The sequence below is a fragment of the Chelonia mydas genome, chromosome 1 (genome assembly GCF_015237465.2).
Source record: "Chelonia mydas isolate rCheMyd1 chromosome 1, rCheMyd1.pri.v2, whole genome shotgun sequence".
In the NCBI taxonomy this organism is placed as follows: domain Eukaryota; kingdom Metazoa; phylum Chordata; order Testudines; family Cheloniidae; genus Chelonia; species Chelonia mydas.
The window spans coordinates 239,062,658-239,084,308 of record NC_057849.1 but is presented as its reverse complement, the minus strand read 5'-3'; the positions used below and the strand labels follow the sequence as shown (position 1 = coordinate 239,084,308).

General features: G+C 45.7%; 1 protein-coding gene across 5 annotated transcripts in view; it reads right to left on the bottom strand.

Moving 5' to 3' along the window:
• Positions 1-1,917: 1,917 nt before the first annotated feature.
• Positions 1,918-21,651, bottom strand: part of CACNA2D4 (calcium voltage-gated channel auxiliary subunit alpha2delta 4) — a 203,355-nt gene continuing 183,621 nt past the window's right edge. For 2 of the 5 annotated variants that reach the window (XM_037877774.2, XM_037877767.2), the window contains exons 32-39: positions 20,594-20,669; positions 19,564-19,616; positions 18,101-18,156; positions 17,323-17,343; positions 15,876-15,993; positions 8,757-8,869; positions 6,789-6,871; positions 1,918-5,629 (exon numbers count right to left, since the gene is read on the bottom strand). In XM_037877774.2, the coding sequence (XP_037733702.1) occupies positions 5,534-5,629; positions 6,789-6,871; positions 8,757-8,869; positions 15,876-15,993; positions 17,323-17,343; positions 18,101-18,156; positions 19,564-19,616; positions 20,594-20,669 (616 nt within the window). In that variant the 3' untranslated portion in view covers positions 1,918-5,533. Of the gene's footprint in view, positions 5,630-6,788; positions 6,872-8,756; positions 8,870-15,875; positions 15,994-17,322; positions 17,344-18,100; positions 18,157-19,563; positions 19,617-20,593; positions 20,670-21,651 lie in introns of those variants that run through there. The other 3 variants (XM_043540197.1, XM_043540189.1, XM_043540200.1) reach the window with 2 other exon arrangements.

Genomic DNA, 21,651 nt, shown 5'->3' with positions numbered 1-21,651 from the left:
TAAGTCCAAGGCTAACTTTCCTAATTCTCAGTTTCTTCCCCCATAAACCATTTCCTAGTTAGAGCTAAGGAGCCATCCATGCCCTGTTGTACTTGAGGGTTTAGTAATGCAGGTGGGAGTTCTGCCACAGGCCGAGCAATGTGAGCTAAGATTCTGCATCATGTTTAAGTGGTACAGTATAAAGCAGGGCTTTTATATTTGCTGCAGCCACTGTTCTAGGTAGTAGGATAACTTTATCCTGTAGCATGGCATTTCTCATTTTGCAAACCCCCATCAAATGCACTTCTGAATTTTAACCAAAATGTGTGCTTCCTCCCACCACTCCCCTTTCAGCTCAGGACTCAAGATTGTGGCGGGGGGACATTGAATTAAATGCCTTCAGAGCTATATTGTTGCTACTAATCAAGGCCACAGTGCTGCTACTGCTATAGGAAGGAAGTTAGGTCTTCATAGCTCTGATCTCCCCAGACAGCTTCTATCAGTAGATGCTGCTTGAATCCACCAGCACCTTTTATGAAGGCCACAACCACTGCTTTCTGCTTCAGCAGACTTCTCTTAAGAACTGCCACTGTCAATCCCATGCCTGCATTGTATGCAGCTGTGGGAATGAATAAATATCATGATTGATAAGCTTCTGCATGATGTATCCCTCAGCGTTGCTCCTTTCCTCATCTCACTGGAAGGAGGAGGGTGGCAGATGTTCTCTGTTCCCACCCTGGAGCACGTCCTGGCTGTTTACAGAATTCTCATGGTGCACTTCTGAAAAACTCTAGGGGCATGTGGATCCTTCTTCCTGGGAGAATCTCTACTGTAGTTTGTTTTGGGGATTATAAACAACGAGGCTGTGCCACAATCACACATGGTTGAGCAGATTTACTAGTCAGCCCAGAGCAGTGTTTCTCATTGTGAGAGGGCGAACAGGCATGGACATCATGTATTCCTGTGTGACTGACTTCTTCCTGGGTGCACGCAAACGAGTGAACATCTCAGCTCTGAGACCAAGCAGGAAATGTGATCTGTCTGAAGCAGAGAAACCATTATCCATAGTTTCAGGGTGTGTCTATGTGCTGAGTTGCAGTGGTTTTAACTAAAGGTATGATTATAAACCAATTTTAGTTAAACTGGTGGGAAAGGCTGTTTGGGCACTCTTATTTTGGTTTAAACCAGTTTACGTTAGTTTGCCTTAAATTGATTAGGAATATAGGTTGAAGCTAAACTGCAATTAAACCACTCTTAAACTGAACTAAGTGCCATGTGGGTTTGCACTGGTTTAAACTGGTGTGTGTTTGTGTGTAGACAAGACCTTAGTGCTGGAGATGCTTCAATTAACTCTGACAACTCCAAATGCCCAGCTCCTCCATCCTCAAGGCCTTCCCTCATAGCAAGAATTTCATTGATCTAGGCAACAGTCACTCCCATGCTACCTATTTTGTATGTCAAACGACTGTGTCTATGCTAAGTGGCTGTCACACACACCCCTGTGCCCACTCCCTCATTTCTTAGATACTGGACTTGCAGTGCTAAATCAAACCATCTGGCTGATGTGGATTCAAAATCCAAATAAGTTAGCTGAGTGTTACTGAGTTAAAACTCCAGATCTGTGTCCTAGGTTCCAGGAATAGAATCTGCTCTGGAATATACACAGCATCTTTTAGAGTTTAGTAAAGTAAATAAAAATGGCCAGTCCTTCATCCTGTAAACTCAGTTCATTGTCCCAGAAGAAATTGCATTTGTCATGTATTCCCCATCTAGAACCAAACGTCTCAGCTGTGCCCTTTATTCCTCGGATTCACCTGAGAAGCAGGCTCTCTTGTGCTTCTCTCTACAATACAATTACAACAAAGTAGAGCTGAGTGGGAATTTTTGGCCAAGACCGTTTTTCATTAGAAAATGCAGACTTGTCAACCCGAAACCTTTCCTGCAAAAGGGGCAGGGACTGGGGGAAACTTTCATAGGGAAGCCTTCTTGGGTCATGATGGAATGAGAGAGGCATTATAAGCTGCCCCTCCCACCTCAAATCTTGCCTCCTCCATAAAAAAAACTGAGATCCACAGCCCCATGTGCATGTGCACAGGTGTGCAAACAGACATTGTTGCCTCTGCCCTAAACAAGGAGGAGAAAATTACAGCTGTGCATCATCATGCCATGCTACGGTGGCAGCATAATGCCACTCAGCTGGAGCTGAACAATGGCTTCTTTCACAGCTGCTAGTTTACTTCTGCAGTTGTGATTTGTTTTGGTTTTTTTCTGTCCTGTTTTTGCCTGAGCTGCCAAGTGTGCAGGGCTGAGGAAGATGGCCGTAGGAGCAGCTGCTTTTTCTGGGCATTTTCCCTTAACTCCAGGGCCACGTGAGAGCTGATATCCCCGCCAAACCAGCAAGCAACCAGAGCTTGGGAGCACAGTAAATCCCACTATGTCGCAGACAGGGGAAGCTGTAGGTGTATGATTGGAGCACCTTTTGAGAGTCAAAAAGAAAACCTTTCACCCTTCTAAGGATTAAAAATATCAGGAGCATCAGACAGTGCTCAGTTAGGCCACTAGTCAAGGGAATGCAAAGGTCTGCTTTCAAGGGAAACCAGCCTTTAGTCATAAACAGGCCTGTATAGCGATGACCGCTTCAGGGAGTACAAAAGGCTGACTTCTGCACTTTGGTCCCAGGTCACATCAGCAGCATCACTGGGTAGATAGGGCCACTCTTCCCTTTATCTACTTATTTGGATCCATATTTCTCCTCATTTTCTTTTAGTAGGTGCTTCCAAAGAAATTTGACAGGCATCAGCCTTCATGGTACTCTGTTGGCTAAACTCTTAGGTTTGCTGTACACCTCTCTGGTCTGTGCATCTGTCTTTCTCCCTGATTGACAGCAGGGCTCTGGGAAGCGTAGACTCTGCTGGGACTGGCTTTGCACAAGACCCTGTTTGTTCAGGCTTTTTGAGAGTGCAGTGGTGTAGCGTTCTGTGAGGCTGCACATGGTGCCTCATGCGGCTAGCTTGCTTCCCTTGGCTTGCTCCCCCACAGTAAGCCTGGCTGTCACAGCATTAACAGTGGGTCTATAAATCATGTTCCTTTCCCTGTGGGCAGCAGGGAGTCCCAGACAAAGGAGCATCCAGCACTGGCCAAATGGTGCTGCAGGTTAGTAATTGAAACCCCAGGGGCCTCCTCCATCACTCAGAGCATGCTCAGTGTGAGCATCATTCACAAGCATTCCCCCCCTTATGGGAGAGAGAAGGGGGGAATGCTTGTGAAATATTTATAACTGCACCATGGCAAAATGCAGTGTCATTAGATTAAAACTCCAAAGGAGCTTTCTGCAGGGGAAGCAGATGGATCTGGCCAGAGAGGGGGCAGGTGAGCGAGCTCCTCACCACCTCTGCCATGCCAGGGCAGGTGGAGGTCTTTGCTGCAGGGGAAGCAGCTGGAGCTGCCCACAGAGCCTGGAGCTAGAGGCAGGAGAGGCCAGGAGGCCTCTGTCCCCATCTCCCCCATGCCCCACCCCCCTCAAACCAAATGTCACAACAGTTCCTTTAGACACTGGCAGCTCTTGCCTGGCTAGCTACTTTTTTTCTTTCTTTCTGTCATTCCTTCATGCCCAGTCCAAGGTCTACAATGGGGAAGTCTGGCCCTTTTTAAAAGGGGGAGGGGCTGGCTCAGGGACAGATGGTGCAAGAGAGAGCAAATAATGGGGAGCCGTGGGAAGTGGGAGCAAATGGTACAACTAACAATGCTCATTGCTGGACTATGCTTTAATCATTTTGCCTCATTATTGTTTTATTATTCATGTTTTATTGGTATTATGGCAGCACTCAGAGGCCCCGACAGAACTTGGCGCAGTTGACAGTACTGCATGCTGGGAGATGTAGTCTCCATGTCTGTATTACTAATTAAGTCACCTGCCATCTGCTCCATTTTAGGCAAATCAGGGCCAACCCTTGAGCTCCTGGCAAGCTGCCAATGCACTGTAGGGGTTGCATGACACAGTTGCCGCCAGGCCATAGACTCTGCCATGGCTGTAATCACGACCAGTGGCTTGGGGTTGCTTGGAGTTACAAGGCTGAGATCAGTCCCAAGTATAACAGAATACACCTTAAATATCTGTTTAAAATATGCCATATCTTTGTTTTTAAAGAGACAATGGCAAGCACTTCATTTAAAAAAAGAAGAAAAAAGAAAAAAGAGGGGAAAAAAGAGACCTTGTTTCCTCTTCCCTGGTCATTGTTTGTAATGCCTGAAAACATGGCCTGGCAGCTGGGAGCAACCAGAATCATTAGTGGGGGACTGCCACTGTCTCTAGCCCAGCCTGTGGCCTCAGCAACTGATTAGGACAGCGGAGCTCCGAGTGCTTCGTTCTTAGCTGCTTCTGCAGAGAAAGCAGACGGCAGCACAAACCCCACTTCCTCTTCTTCTCCTTTGTTCTTTTTGTACGTAGGTCCTACGACTGGAGGGGCTATTTCATTTTGTTTTTAACAGACAGGTGCCTTTCCCTTTTGTATGCAGGCTTGTTAGAATTTCCAGGATGCTCAATCACTTTTTAAGAGAAGTCAGTTCTGGGGACCAAAGCTCTATGGCAGTTTCTGCTGAAATAAGTATAACTAGCCAAGTTGTTCTGTTTCCTCGGCTCAGATCTCCTTTTAAGATAGTGCACTCCAGGTTACGAATTGTATAACACTGATGTGGGGAATCTGGTCTCTAGGAACCTCCCTATGTTGGGGAACCACCTCCTTGTGCAGAGCCTCACTGAGGTATTTTTCCTTACTGCTGCCCTGCCCTGCAGTTTATACCTAACTCTGTTCTTCACGGACTTTCCCTGTGCCCCATAACCACCAGGAATCCAAGGTGCTGAAAATCCTTGATCCCAGTGAGCAACATGTTCAGTAAATAAAATTCCATATCTAAACCCCAGCTGTTCCTGAAGGGCAATGTGTGCCCAGTTCAAACCATCCTATGCAGTAGTAAATCAGCCTGGTGTGGTGCAGCAAGGCAGATTACATTATGGAGAGCTCTGCTACGTAGTGGATAGCACTGGTGAAATCCCCATGGCATCTGCATGGACTCCATCACCAGCAGAGGCAAGTGTAAGTGAGGTGCCAGGCCAGAAGGGGGCAGAACCAGCCACAGGAAGATGGTATCAGATGTTCCTGGAGCCTTCACATCCCTCATGAGCTCCTCTGATCTGTCAGGTAATGTCTCCAGAGCTGGGAATAGCCAATCCAGTGTTTATTGCATAGACAGTTAATCCCATTTGATCCTCAGCCCTGGTGGCCAGGACTCAAGCTGCAAGTTCTTTCGGAAGAAATAGCTTCCATTGTAAACACAAAACTGAACTATACGCCTTTTGTTAGAGAGACAGGCCAATATGTGAGGGGTCTCTAATGCCTTGTCCCCACAAGTCCACAGGAAGTCTCAATGTGCCTACATCGTGGGCTCCTCCCCTCCTACAGCTCCAACTCTGGCTCTAAGAATGTCCCCGGGAAGTAATGGACTCCCTTGTATTATCCACCATTTCTGCGAACTGTAAGGATCGTGGTAGACTCTGTCACTGCAGGAGGACAGCAAAGGTCACCAGCGCTAGAAGGAGTAATGTCAGCGAGGCTGAGATCTCAGCAGCTCCACCGCAGTCCTGAGCGTTCTCCTGAGAACAAATGAGGAGGAGGCACAAGATCAGCAAATCTATTTCTAGGGTCACAAGAGGGCAAGTAAAATGGTTCATCCCACTGCCAGGATGCTCAGGAGCTCATAGAATGAAGGGGGTGGAGGCTGCAGCCAGCGCAATGACCAAGGCAGTGAATACTGTGGGACAATATCACACTGAGCAGAGAGGAAGGGACAGGTCAAGAGTAAGGGCCTCATGCCTTCAGGCTGGGGGACCTTCCAAGAGCATGTCACACATTCATGTAGACAGCTGGAAAACCAACTGTCCTAAAACCTCTGTCTTAGAGCTCTCAAAGACCCATGCACCAGTGCCAGAAATTGCTCCCCCAGCCTCTGAGTGCTGTAGGATCCACACCCCATGGCATCGGTGCTGGGATTCAGGCTCCCAAAGCCTGCATGGACTTACTGCTAGTGCAGCCCCACTGAGGCCCTTTGCATGCAGCCAGCTCCATGCACCAGTTTACAGGCTTTGAGGGATTCACGCACAGCCATTTACTAGTGCAAGGATCTGCACTTCCTGCCTTTAGGTGCAGTAGGCTGAGGTAGCAAAGTCTCTTGGGTCCATGGCAGGCTGCATATGTACGGGATTGGCCATTTGCTAAAACACACACGTGTGGTGTAGGAGCCTAGGATCTTATGGTCTAAAAACAAAGGCCTCTGCCAGTAGGGTTACCAGGTGTCCATTTTTTTTTTTATTTTTATTTTTTTACTGGAACGCCCATTCGAAAGAGGACCCTGGTGGCTCCAGTCAGCACTGCTGTCTGGGCTGCTAAAAGTCTGGTTGGTGCAGGGCTGGCAGGCTCCCTGCCTGGCTTCACGCAGCTCCCCCGAAGCAGCTGGCATATCCCTCAGGCTCGTAGATGTAGGGGTGGCCAGGGAGGCTCTACATGCTGTCCCAGCCCTGAGTGCCTCCTCTGCAGCTCCCATTGGCCGGGAATTGCGGACGGGCCGGTTTTGCATTTTTGAAAACGTGATCACCTTAATTAAGTGTCCTCTTTGCCGGAAAACCACTATAGGATGAACATAAACACAAGCTCTTGGGCATTTCTGAGCCTATGCAGTAGGTGTAGTGGTGTGAATGAGACCCAACACAAGACACCCCCATCCCTAGCTGCAACACCCCATGGTCCCTACTGTACCTCCGGATGGAATGCGTGGCAGGTATCTGGCCGCCGTCTCAGTTTCTGGGAGCGCATCCTGTCGCACTTCACCGAAGCGTTATGTTTATTGCCATTAAGACCAACAGTAGCATTTAGAACGGGACAAAAGCAGCACAGATAAAAGACTGAGGTCCCTCACGCAGCTGAGTGAGGCTATGACTGAATCTTAGAGCTGTGTCCAAGGGCCCTAGGAATTCAGATGGAGGGAGGATAAGACGGGACAGAAACAAACTCACAACGTGGGAGGACTAGTCTCCAAGGCTGTATAAAGAAATAAGCTGTGATATGGAAGAAAAAGATTGTAAAAAGAAAGCGCAGGTTGGCTCTGTGCTGGGGAGGGAGTGCACAGAACAGAGGCTGGGGAGAAGGCAGAAATGCTTAGCTACTTTACCTCATGGTGACAGGATAATAGGGACCGAAAGCTTAATGTGACCAGTTAATGAGGAAGGGGCATGATCCTGCAGGACTGAATTAAAGAAACACCTGCTGTAGGTGACTTACCTGAACTCAGAATAACTGGGCCACTGTTCTCAAATGTCTGTTCTCCCACCACAATCATGTCTGTCTCTTTCCTCCCCCTATTATCCTAACCCTTTGGTTCTTCCCCCACCTCTACCATGGCTATTCTTTAACATCACAAATCATGCCAACTAGTCATTACTTTTCCTATTCAGCTGTATTTGAGCCTGCTGAGGGAGCTAGAGGGTGATACCAGGCACAGAGTTAACTGGTCTGTATGGAAGTGTCTGACACGTTCGTACCTTCTATGCCCTCCCCCAGCACTCTCAGGGGCTGGCAATTGGAAAGTCATGTTTCCATTCACTGAGGTTCCCAGAGATCCTTGTTAAGAATTTTTGTATATTCTGTAGCAGAGGGCGGCAGGATAATTTTGTGGTTAAAGCATTGCCTTGGGCGCAGGGTGATAAAATTTTGACTCCTGCCTCAACCACAGGCTTCCTGTGCGAGTGTGGGCAAGTCAGTGTTTTTGTCCCTCAGTTTCCCCAGTGTGGATAACAATACTTCCCTGCCTCTCAGAGGTGCTGGGGCACTTTAGTCTGTTAGTGTTTGTGAGCCATTTTGAGGTCATCTGCTAGTGCTCTATAAAAACAAAGCATTACAGCTGTTCTCCCTGTGTTTCAGAAGTTCCCAGATTAGGTTTTCTAGTATATTTAAATAAGCTGCTGACCCTAGAAGGGCTGGTGGATCAGTGAGTGCATTCCCTAGAATCCCAGCATAGTCTGCAAAATGCCCTCCCTCTGTAGCTTATACAAATAGGTAATGGCCAATTGAGGCCAGTTCACAAGGGGAGAGTCGGGTCCATCTTCCGCTTGAAGGGTAGGTAACAGGTTATATATAAGGGGCAGTAACAGAATGGGAAGGACTTTTGTATTTTTAACAAGTTACAGCTCAGTCATGAGTCCTCATGTATGTGCAGGGGAGTGAGGGCGTGTGAGGATCCACGTACACCCCTGCTTGGGCTACTCCAAAGTGCTGGAGTCCCCACTGAGCTGCTGCTCCCTTCCCACGTGGGTATGTGGGGCAGGGAGCGAGCATAGATATCTATACAGGATACATAGATATCTATATCTATGCATTGCAGTGAATGGTTGGCACAGCACTCTGCTCATCACAGTGGAGGCCACTTTTCAAAACCAGGCTCTAAATGGGGTTAGATTTCTTGGGTGGCTAAAAGGGAAGATTTTCATTTCCAATCACATCTCTAACCTGCCTGCTCTGTCTCCCTGCTCCCTCCACCATGCCTGCCTGTTGTACCCACACTCGCATCCTGCTGCATCACAAATGGAGCATACCTCCCTGCCCTTTCCTCTTTTCTCCTCCCCCATGCTATTTGCTACAGGAACCGATCTTCCACCCCCCGACTAATTGTTGCAGTGGGAGAACAGCAGAAAGGGCTGCAGAGTCTAACACACTGTGATAGAAGGATATATTTGACTTCTTTTGCTTCCAGGAGGACAGGTGGGAAGATGCTGCAGTCACAGGCAGCATCTGTAACCAGGAGCAGGAGGTTACTGTTGGCAATCTGCTGTGCTACAAACATCCTGCAGGAGGGAGAGAGAGAAACCATAAGCCCATCCACACCAATGCAGGTGGTTAGAATAAAAGATAGGGAAACTGCAGCACCTGCTGATGATGTCCATGGGCAAGGAATACAAGGAGAAGAGAGAATGGGAAAGAGATGGCAGGAGGGAAAGGGCAGGGAAGGGAGAGGAACAGTGAACAGAGAGAATGCGGGGGAAGGAGAGGTGAGGTTCAGTTGACGAAATTAAGGTACCTTTTTATCTTCAGATAATGCTAAACCCATTTGAATTTAAAAAAATCCAAACTAGGCAAATACACACACACACACATTTGTGTGTGTTATATATTGTCCTATAAAGGTAAGAATTTGCTTAGGTTGCAGAAACTTGGTTGAGAAAAATAGAAACACCATAATACAAAACAGCACATTCACATAATGTGGCTGCGTGATGTTTTGTGCCATTAAAATCTGAAGCATCACTTTTTAATTACAAGTGTCCCCACCCCATTTTATAGCTGCATATAAGTGTAGTCAGAAAACTATCTGCATGATGCTGTAGCTATGTATGGGTGAGACACCAACCTTATACATGTTTACTGTACATAGCCAGTAGTACTCACTGTCCCTCAGTGAGTCCTCAGGCTTTACACCTCCTAGCCCTATCTCTAATGCACACTCCTGGGGTGGGAACAACTCTGAACATTCCCTGCAATCCCAGCCCCACACCTGGGTGCAATAAACTCCTGTATTTTGCTAGGTTATGTATGACTGGAGCTGGGTGAAATTCTTTTGATGAATAGATTTTTTTCATTGAAAAATGCATTTTTGGTGCTCTGAATCTATTTATGAATTTTTGAGAAAAGCTGCATTCAATCCCTCCTCCCCCGGCCCAAAATATTCAACGTGTTTTATGTCACATTTTTGTTTTGAAGACTTGGAAATGTTTTGGTTTGCCTTTTTGTTTCATAACATTTCAGATGCAGATTTGCCAATATCTTTATTTAAAAACCACCCCCCAAACATGGGGAGATGTAATAAACACCCAAAACGGGCTACACTAAATAGAAAAACTGAAAAACTTCATTTAAAATTGACCGAAAATATTTTGTTTGATTTGAAGCAAATTTTCAATTTTTTTCAAGTTTGACAAAAAAAAATTTTTTTAAATGGTTTTGGTTAGAATCCAGGCAGATTTTTCAGTTCAGTTCCTAACCTCCCCCCCCAGCCTTCTTCTCTCAGCTCTGGTGATGACACCCAAAGGCAGTGTGTCTAAAACAGAGGTCGGCAACCTATGGCACGTGTGCCAAAGACTGCACGCGAGCCCATTTTTAATGGCGGGGCAGCAGCAGCGTGCCATTAAAAATCCGGCCCGGCCCGGCCCGCTCTTCTCCACCCCCCAGCCCCCTCCCGCGGGGGCAGGGGGCAGAAGCTTGGTCCTGCCAGCTTCCCTGCCTCTTCCCGCCCTGTGCTGGGTTCCTGCCCACCCCCCCCCCCCTCCTCTCAGTCCCTCCATGCCAGCGGATCAGCTGATGGCCCTTGCGAAGGGGTGGGGGAGTAGCGGGGTCAGTGTGCTCGCTGCTCCCAGCGGAGGCAGAGAAGAAGCGGGGGCAGGGCCTTGGAGAAGGGGGTGGTGGAAGCGTGGAATACCCCCTCCAGTCCCCTGCCATGAGCACCCCACGACCCCAGCCCACACCCCCAGCCCTCTGCCCTGAGCCCTGTACCCCCCTCACACACACCCAGCCCTCTGCTTGACTCCTTCACGCTGCCCCATGACTCCAGCCCTGACTCTGGCACCCCCATACATACCCAGGCCCCCCACACCCCATGCCCTGACACCTGCACCCCCCTCACAGGCCCCCACCCCTGACTCTTGCACCCCCCCACATCCCATGCACCCCCCACATCCTGACTCTTGCACCCCCCACCCTGAGCACCAACCAGGAGCTCCTGCACCCCCTCCCCACCCACATTCCCACCTGCACCCCTCACACCAAATGGGAGCTGCCCAGGTAAGCACTCCACACCCAAACCTCCTGCCCCAACCCTGAGCCCCCTCCCTCATTCTAGCTCCTGGCCCGACCCTGCACCCCAACCCCCAGCCTGCTCCTTCACCCCCAGCCCTGTGCTCAGCGCACTCCCACCCTCATCTCAGTGCAGAGAGAGAGGAAGAGAATAGCCAGAACCAGGGAGAAGGTAGGTACCCACTGTATGTAGGCAGGGTCGGGACCCCAGACCAGCAGCAGGCTGAGCAGGTCTAGCAGCCGCGATCCCAGCTGGCAGGAGCTGGTGGATGGAACCCCTGAGCGGCAGCAGGCTGAGCCAGCCGGCAGCATAAGATCAACATTTTAATTTAATTTTAAATGAAGCTTCTTAAACATTTTGAAAACCTTGTTTATTTTACATACCACAATAGTTTAGTTATATAATATATAGACTTTTAGAGAGAGAGAGAGAGACCTTCTAAAAAATATTAAAATGTATTACGGGCACGTGAAACCTTAAATGAAAGTGAATAAATGAAGACTCAGCACACCACTTTTGAAAGGTTGCCGACCCCTGATCTAAAAAGTCAGCTAAAACAAGTATGAACTGCAGTGCTCTACTGCCCTCTGCTGGGATTTTGAGGGGAGTGGATATACTGTAATCTGTAAACGTTGAACGGAAGAAGGTGCTGTGTAGCATTGTGTAGCGATGATGGCAAAGTAAGAATGTCTGCATTTTTTCATCCTCGGAAGCAAGCTCCCCACAGACCAGGACACACCAACTCAAAGCAGCACCAGACCCAGCCAGAACAACATGTAAAACCTGCAGACATATTTCCACTTCTACAATGATCAACACAACACACCTTTCACGAGCCATGGATCCTCCACGTGCCTATCACAACATGTGGTGTACCTCATCCAGTGCACTAAATGCCCCAGTAACAACTACGTGCGTGAAACCAGATAATCACGACACTTTTGACTGAATTCACTTAGGGTGTTTTTGTCTTATATTGTTTTCCTATCACCTGTAGGTGAACGCTTCACAGAGCGATCACTCTAAGTCCCCATCCTCCAAAGAAACCTGCACAACACTTTCAAAAGCTGAGCCTGGGAGCTTAAATTCATAACTCTATTAAACATTAAAAATCACGGCGTGAACAGACACTGGATTTATGGCTTATTACAACCATCTGTAATTGTCTAACCCCCCTCTTTTTGTCCTATGACTGCAGAGGTATGAATGGGCCACTCTACCTTGAATGGTCCCTTAGGGTATGTGCTAACTACTTAAGCTAAACAATCTGTCCCACCTTGCCTTGTGCTATGGTGCTCTAAGTGCCTTTCCCAGACCTGAAGAAGAGCTCTGCGTGGCGCGAAAGCTTGTCTCTCTCAGCAACAGAAGTTGGGCCAATAAAAGATATTACCTCCCCCACCTTGCAGTTTCTATGGGCAGCTTCTAATGTACGTATAGGCGGCTGGCTGAGTGTAAGGGAGAATCAGAATGCAGCAGCCATGCTGCTTTATGCTCCTGTGCAGGCAGGGGTGAAAGTGAGCCGGTACGGGCCGGTACCGCCTGCCGGTAAGAACCCGCCCCGGCCCATACCCAGCCCACAGTAAAGCGCTGCCACGCCAGTGTTTTAATGTCTCTGCTCCTCTTGCCTCCCCTGTCAGTGGCCCTGCCGGTAGGGCTTTAATGTCGCTGCCCCTTCCCCCTGTTGGCGGCCCTGCCGGTAGGGTCCGTACCAGCAGGGCCGTTGACGGGGGGGCAAAAGGGCAGCGCTTTAATGTTAAAGCGCTCCCGCGGCAAAGGAGCTGCAGCGCTTTAACGTCCCTGCCCCTTTTGCCCCCTGCCCCGGCTGCTGATGGGTGGGGAGGGGAGGGAGGGACGGGCAAAGGGAGTAGCTGCCCTGGGGCCAGCGATTTAAAAGGGCCCAGGGCTCCGGACGCCGCTGCTGCTACTGCAGCAGCGTCGTCTGGAGCCCCGGGCCCTTTAAATCAACATGGGAGCCCTGGGTGACATGGGCCAGGCGGTCTGGAAGGGCTGGCTGGGGGATGCTGACCCCCAGCCCCGCCCCTTCCACCAGGGGCCCTGCCCCTTCCGGGGGCCGGAGCCGCCCTGCGCTGTACCGGTAAGTGGCCTCAGTTACTTTCACCCCTATGTGCAGGCTACCTGGCCCTTGGGTCCAGAAAGCTCACACTCCACGCTTTTATACCCACTCTCAGTAGAGCTGTGCTGGGGATGATAGCTTGATTTGTTACTGGCAGGAGGAAGCAGAAGCTGGGGGAGGGAATAGTGACCTATCCTCAATTCCTAGTGGCGAACTCACAATTTAGCTCTAAAAGTTCATTCTAATAAACATAGCTCCACTCTAGCCCCATATGTACTTCTCAGTCTGCACAATTCAGAGGTTCATAGACTGTAAGGGACTATTAGATCATCTAGTCTGCCCCTCCTATATATCACAGCCCTTTAAACTTCACCCAGAAACCCCTGTATTGAGCCCAATAACTGGTGGTATGTTTGGCTAAAGCACATCTTCCAGAAAGGCATCCAGTCTTGCTATGAGGACATCAAGAGCTGGAGAATCCATTCACTTCTCTTGGTAGTTTGTTCCAAGAGCTAATCACCACACTGTCAAAAATACCTGCCTTATTTCTAATCTGAACCTGTTTGGCCACAGCTTCCATTCATTGGTTCTTAATTTTATTATGCCTTTCTCCACTAAAGAACCCTGTAATTAGTACCCACTATTTTCTCCCCATAAAGGTTCTTGTATTCTGTAATCAGATCACCTCTCACTCTTCTTTTTGAGAATCTAAACAGCTGGAGCTCTTTACAGCGCTCACTGTAAGGCATTTTCTCCAGCCCTTGAATAATTTTGGTGGCTCGTTTCTACATCATCTCAAACTATGCAAACTACTTTTCAAAGGACACCAGACCTGTACACAGTATTTTAGTATCAGTCTGACTAATGCAGTATACAGAGGTAAAAATCATCTCTCTACTCCTCCTGTTCACTACTACCCTGTTTGTACATCCAAGGCTCACATTAGCCCTTTTCCGCACAGGATTGCTCCCCTTGAGTTGCTTGTACACTGGGACCTCCTAAACTTTTTCAGTCACTGCTTTCTAGCATATAGTCCAATCTGTAGTCATGGCCTGCATGCCTTGGCCCTAGATATACAACTTTGCATTTGTCCATATTAAAAAGCCTTTTGTTTGAATGGGCCCAGGTTACCAAGTGGTCCAGGTGGCTCTGCATGACTGCACTGTCTTATCATTATTTGCCAGTTTGGGTCACCCGCAAGTTTCATCAGCAGTGATTTTATATTTACTTCCAGATCATTGATTAAAAATGGTGAATAGCATTGGGTCTAGCATTGATCCCTGTGGAACCTCACAAGAAACACCACCCTCCCCCTTTCGTTGATGATTCCCCATTTAGGGTTACTTTTTGACATCTTTCAGCGTAGCAGCTGTGTTAGCCTGTAGCCGAAAAAAGAAAAGGAGGACTTTTGACACCTTAGAGACTAACAAATTTATTTGAGCATAAGCTTTCGTGCATATGATGAAGTGAGCTGTAGCTCACAAAAGCTTATGCTCAAATAAATTTGTTAGTCTCTAAGGTGCCACAAGTACTCCTTTTCTTTTTGAGATCTGTCAGTTAGCCACTTCTTAATCCATTTAATATGTGCTCTATCGATACTGTATAGAGCTAATTTTTAAATCAGAATGTCATGTGGTACTAAGTCAAATGTCTTGCAAAAGTCTATTACATCTACGCAGTGACCGTTATCAACCAAACTTGTAGTCTCCTCAAAGAATTAAATCAGGTTTCAACCATGTTAACTAGCATTAATTATATACATGGTGTTCTTTATCAACAGAATCCCATGACAGTTTTTCCATTGTTTTGCCTGGGACTGATATCAGGCTAACTGGTCTATAGTTACCCAGGGCATCTGTTAGATTTGTTTAGAGTCCACACTTGGGTTCTGTGAAAAATTAGATTTTTGCAAAGCTTAAAATCAATAGAAGTGTTAAAAAATGGATTTAAATATCTCCCTGCAGTGTGTGGGTGGCAAAGACTGCAGCATTAGGCTAGTGCTTGGCAACCCGAAAGGCAAGCTGACTGTAAATGAAAATGTGAAACTCACCAGCATAAAGGGTAAAAAATAATCTAATTTTAATCATTTTCAGCTTTAATAATGTAAGGGTTATTAAGAGCTGATCACATTTTAGTTGTTGAAAAATGACTTATTCAAAATCAGAAACTTTCACAATTTTTTTTTAATTTTCCATTTTTTTTGATGAAGTTGGAAAGCAAGAAATTTACCCACTTTTTGCCTTTTTTGGTTTATAATTTTTCCTTTATTTCTTCTCTTTTTCCCTGCCCCCTTTTTTCTGTGGAAAAATGGAAGGGGGGGGGAAACAAATGAAAATAGGGAGAAAAAGGAAAACTGAAAACTATTGAAAATAAAGGCTTTCTAAACAGAAAATGTTTGAAAAAAATTTTGAATAAACAAAAAATTGTTCCTCTCTTTAATCTGTGGAATGAAAATGACTGACTGATTTTTGTGTGTGCATTTTTGCCTATTTCCCAACCAGCTCTTGGTATTAATAGGAGATTTTGTTTTCGTGTTTTATTTTAAAACCAGGGGTTCTGACAGATTTCTCTGTCTACCTCTGCTGATACGCAATGTGACCAGGGAGTTCCATTGATTGTGTGAGTAGGGTGACCAGACAGCAAATGTGAAAAATTGGGACGGGGTAGGGGGGTAATAGGAGCCTATATAAGAAAAAGACCCCAAAATCGGGACTGTCCCTATAAAATTGGGACATCTGGTCACCCTACGTGTGAGGTGCTTTAAAAATGCTGGCGACAAACAGGCACAGTGTATCAGGGGATTGTTCTAAAATATTGTCATTCTCTTTCAGTGAGTTTCAGGTGGTATCAATGAGCTGGGATGAACCAGAGGAAGGAATGGAGGTCTATAGGTAAAGTCCTGAAATAAAAGGGGAGACTTATTTCTTACTTTTGACAGTCTCCGCACTCTATCAGCCCATTGGTCTCTTTGATGGTGGTCTCGTACACGAAGACAGGGTATTCTGTGTCGCATGGCTGTAGCATATCATGTTTCTTATGCTTGTGAGCTGCAATGGCAAAAAGAGATGAAGTCAGAAATGAGGACTGGGGAACGGAGAGACTGAGGGCTGGTCTACATTACCATGGTAAATCGATCAAACTTACGCAACTTCAGTTACGTTATTCACGTAACTGAAGTCAATGTAGTTAAATCCATTACTGCGGTGGCTATACTGTGCTATGTTGACGGGAGAGCATCTCCCATTGACTTCCTTTACGCTTCTCGGGAAGGTGGAGTACACAAATCAATGGAAGAGTGCTCTCCCACAGTTTAGCATGTCTTCACCAGACCTGCTAAATTGACACTCACTGCATCGATTGCAGCAATGCCAATCTACCGATAAGTGTAGACCTGCCCAGAGAAATGGATTGAAAGAAAAATGTGGACGGTGCCAAAAAAGAAGGCAAAGTTGCTAACAAAAATGAAGTGTAGTGATACTTAAAGCCACTAGGTGGTGCGGGAAAACCAGTGTAGCAGGAGAAATGTTTGAGATATCACTCTATGGTTACATTGATAAAGTAATACTAGGCCTTATCACACACTGTTTTTAACTGTACTCATATACTTAAAGTGGTACAACTCCCCTACCATGGATGCTCTTATAGCAGTACCTTATATCAGTACAGCTATTCCCATAGTGAACGAGAACAAGCTATACCAGTATAAGGTACTTTTAGACTGGTTCAACTGAGTCCCCAGTTGGGGGGTGTATTGATTTAACTATTTTGGCATTACCATAGCACTATTAGTGAGGCGGAGTTAAGACAAGATGTTGTGGAAGAAAAACCTACGTTGCCTGTTAATATTTGAAGTATATAAAACAGTATGGTTTATTTCATATGAAGGAGTGGCTTATCATTTGTTCATTTCCTGCATAGCTCCTGGAAAGAGAGACATAGGGACAGCTTGGTCGCCAAGTGCCCTACAAGGCTTAGTTAGTCAAAGGCCCCTTCATACTTGTTGATATTAGAAGAGGCCACGGATCCATCTGTATTGTAGTAATAATTGGCTAGGCTTTGTCTGGTCAGCCAGTCACTAAAGAGATTAATATTTTCCTCCATTTATTGACTTCTCAGAGACCTAGTCCATATTGGCAGCTCAACAAATGGAACAAATAACAACACCTCTATCACCATCCATCGGCAGTGCAAAGACCTGCTGTTAGGCACCACAGCCTCCATTGCTCTGAAACCTCACTGCAAATTCAGGACCGTTGCAGGAAAAAACCCAAGGGGACTGATTTGCTTGCCCCTTCCCATCTTAAGGCTTCTGACTAAATGCTTTGTGAACCTCCCCTTTCCATTCCTAGGAAACTCAAATTGTTCAGTCTACTTACAATGATGGAAGACGGACTTGGCTATCCGAGTCACATAATGAAGATGGGTTCACATGACAGTCACACAAGATGGCAGCACAGTGAATGTATGAAGTCACATGGGGAGGTCATGGATGGAGTGAGGGGAAAATGAAAGAAAGCAGAGAAGGAAGTGATGATGAATAGTACAGGAATCAGACCCTATGAATAACTAGTGAGGATTTCATATTACAATACAGCCTAATTCATACAGATCCTTCCAGTTCCTAATGAGGCATTGTGCTCAACTATTGTGCAATGTTCTGTTTTCGTTATCTTGACTGATAGATACAGATATAGAAGGTAGTAGGAAATGACAAATTATAGGTTTTTAAAACCATCCTGTATCATTTAATGGAGAACTATATGTTGGCTATAGAATTCCATAGAACCTGAGGGAGTCTTTCAACTGAATATGCACCACAGCTGACTTATATATTCAGTTGGTCCAATGTGGGGAAAACTTATCGGGATACCAGGGGAGAAGAAACCATTCTACCGCTTCATGTGATATTAAGCTGCTGTAAAATCACCATAGCCCCAGGCACTGGGACACTGAGACACGAACTTCATTCTGAGCGCTTTTCAGCTTTGGAACTTCAGCAGGTCTTGAACATGGTGGTAACAGGACCCGGAGACTAAATTCCTGGTGCCCATGTGCTTGCCTTGGCACTGTGCAAAATTTCTCTGTGTTACTCCTTCCTCCAGTGGTGCTGTAACATTTGTGTGCTATGGGGTAGCTGTATTCCTGCATACTTACCATCTGCCAAGTTGTCTGAGTGCCAGAAGTCACAAATATTGAACTCCAAAAGAAATCTGACAAAAGAGCAAGAAGAGAGGACATTTTACACTAGTCCAGAAGGATACAGGTGTCACAGAGATGGCCCAGTGGACTGCCAGGGCCTAAAGAGCCCAAGTCCTAAAATGTGCAATGTGAATTTTCTTGCAGCAGAAGCCTGAGACCTTTTTCACCCTTTCAGCACATCCCTTGGGCTCTCTGATTTGCTCTGTTCATTCTGGAATGGCTAATTGTGCCTTATTTCCAAAGGACAGTGTAGGCTGCCTCGCACCCAGTGCATTCATTAGCTCCGTGGCCTTTGAGGCTGAGAAATTATTCAAGCATCTTGAGAACCAGCTATGGAGTAAGGATTGATCAGTGTGACAGAAGCAGGTACTATGCAAACACAGCGACAGCTGCAGTGTGTGCCTGGTGACCTAATCTGTACTGAAGATGGGCTCAAGCCTTGGACTCTGGATCTTTTCCAAACTGCAAGGATGTTTTAGATTCAGTGCTTCAGTTTGGGTCCAATGTAAAGACTGACTGAAGCTGCAACATTTGGACCCAGATGTAGATCTGAACTTCCTCAATCTGAGGGGAAGCTGACTCCCGTGCTCCTGTTTAAACTTCTCTTCTCTCCTCCCTTCTTCCCCCCACCCCCCGCACCATGCGCAGGAAATATAGGGTATAGTCTCCAGAATGTCACTAGGATCCTTATTTGAACAGAATCATTTCTTCTTTCTTTATCTCTTTTCAACTGAACAATTGCTCTCAACTGATTTTAGTCAAATCTGAAAAGGAAGGATAGTCTAGTGGTTAAAGGAACTGCATTGGGAGTTGGGAGAGCTAGGTGATATTCCTGGTTCTGCCACAGACTTTGCACTCTGATGACCTTGGGCAAATCACATGACCACTCGGTGCCTCTGCTTCCCAGTCTGCAAAATGGGAATATTAGTACTTCTGTATCTCACAGGGCTGTGGTGAGGTGCACAGGTACTATGGTGATGAATGCCACAGAAATGCCTATGTGTCTATGAGGCAGTAGAACCTCAAAGTTACGAACACCAGAGTTATGAACTGACCAGTCAACCCCACACCTCATTTGGAACTGGAAGTATGCAATCAGGCAGCAGCAGGAGGGAAGGAAAAGAAAAAAAGCAAACACAGTACAGTTCTGTGTTAAATGTAAACTACTAAAAAAATAAAGGGAAAGCAGCATTTTTCTTCTGCATAGTAAAGTTTCAAAGCTGTATTAAGTCAATGTTCAGTTGCAAACTTTTGAAAGAGCAGCCATAGTGTTTTGTTCAGAGTTACAAACAGCTTCCATTCCCGAGATGTTTGTAACTCTGAGGTTCGACTGTAGTCATGTCTTAACAAGGAGCCTGTGCTTGAATTTGTTAGATCTATCTCCTGTTGGTGTGATCCTCCCAAACTGATGTACTCACATGAGGAAATCACTTATCAGCCACTTCAGTACAGCGAAAAAGGTATAAATGGGCTGGAGAAAAAGAAAAAAGAGAAATACCATAAAGATCTGCTCACAGAAAAGACAGTTGTCCTGCAGGACTCAATATTTCATCTAGGTTCTCTCTACCAAGCAAACTCTTGGAAATGGGCTAGAATTTAAGCTCTTGGAATCAATGGGAAATTTGCAAAATGCATCAAAAGCCAGTGGAGTCTCCTTGCTACCAACAGTATCTCCACACTTCCACTTACATTGGGTCAGAGAGTTTATTCCAAATGTGCATGGGACTTTGAAGATGTAATTACTTGGTGATTTTCCACTGGTATGGATGACCTCTGAGAGCACAGAGCAAGGAAGGAAATAAACCAACTAAATGGGATAATGCCGGTTTAAAATGCTGTTATCATCTGATGGTAAGTGGTACTTTTGGTACAAGCTGTGGCATTAGCAGCCTTATACTAAAGTTAGTATTGTCTGCTTTTGATAACACAGCATATTTACCCCATAACCATCCAGGCTTTTTTAAAGTGGATTGCCTACTGCCCAATCTACCTACCTTTTTAGGTAGTTCCTGGCCTACATGCTATTCTCAGAACGTTTAGCTTTGGTCCCTCTATTCCATGTTTTCATCTCTTCCATGGTAGTCTGAATGCCTCTTCCTAGAGGACTTTCTCCTGATGCTGACATTGCAATGCCCAGTCAATTCCTCCACTTTCATCTACAGATTGTAACCTAAGAAAAGCCTGGCACTGTACTGGTGACAGTTCATTGCATAGATTTCTGTGGTTCCCTATATGCCTGATAGGCATGATGGGCCAATTTCAGACCGCATGGAAATGGCTGAAGGAAATGGAGTTGCACTGTCCTATGTCAGGTTTGAATTTCCTATCACTTGAGAACAAACAACTCCTTATCTCTTAACAGGAATATGTTTCAAGGCATTAGAGAAGTTCTGGACCAAACTACTGATGAGCATTCATGCAATGGGCTGACTGTAGGGAGATACGTACACTGAGCAGAGGCCGGGCACCGCTGTGATGATGGTAGGGCATTTTACACATGGCCTGATAGTCGTACATCGTCACCCTATAAAATCAAAGCAAAACAAGCAAACAAACAGTCAAAAGCAAGAAGTGCGACCATCCATGAGATGGTCACTCAAGTGTGAGCTAATTTTTTTCCTACTCAGGCTAATCCTGGATATATTTTTGTACATAAGAACTGTCATGCTTGGTTAGACTGATGGTCTGTCTAGTTCACTGTCCTGTCTGTGGCTAATACTAGATGCTGCCGAGAGAGGTATTGTAGCTGTTGTAACTTTTATGTTGAAATGTTCCCAATTAATATGAAGCTGTTAAAGAAAAGGGTGCAATAAAACACAACTTAGTTTTCAGATTAGAGCCCCTAGTCGGTTACAGACAATCTATTTAGCAAAGGAGCACTAGGCGACACTGTGAATGATACACTGAACTTGATTCAAAAGAAAAATGATTAGTTAAGCAAACAGGCATGCAATTACTACTTACACAATACTACAGTTATACTTGACGGTGAAAGTCTGTCAATGGGTGATTAGTCTACTGACAACAGAGTAAAGTACAGTTTTATAAGCTTGGAACCTAACAGTACTTTTTTGATATTGATTGGAAGTCTCCTCAATTTTAACAAAACTACTTTTTTATAACTATTATAAGAATAATTAACATTAAACCCACTTATTACGATATTCACATTTTTGCCATCTTTTTATTGGTTTTTTACATTGCACATTATTTAAATTGACATCTATAACAATATATTTTCATGCTATTAATAGAGATAACATTTTAATAAAACATTTATCATTTTTAAAAACACAGTAAAACACTGCTAAAACTAGTTCTAAGCAAAACATAGGAAGGACATGAGCAAAGTTACGTTGTAGCCAACTTCAATTTTTCTATCTTACTGTTTTCAACTTCTCTCTAACTTTTCTTACACTAGCAACTTTAATTTCTCCATACTCTTCTACACTTAGGCCAAAACCTATTTTTTACTTAACACAGGCTACACTGTGCAATACTATACC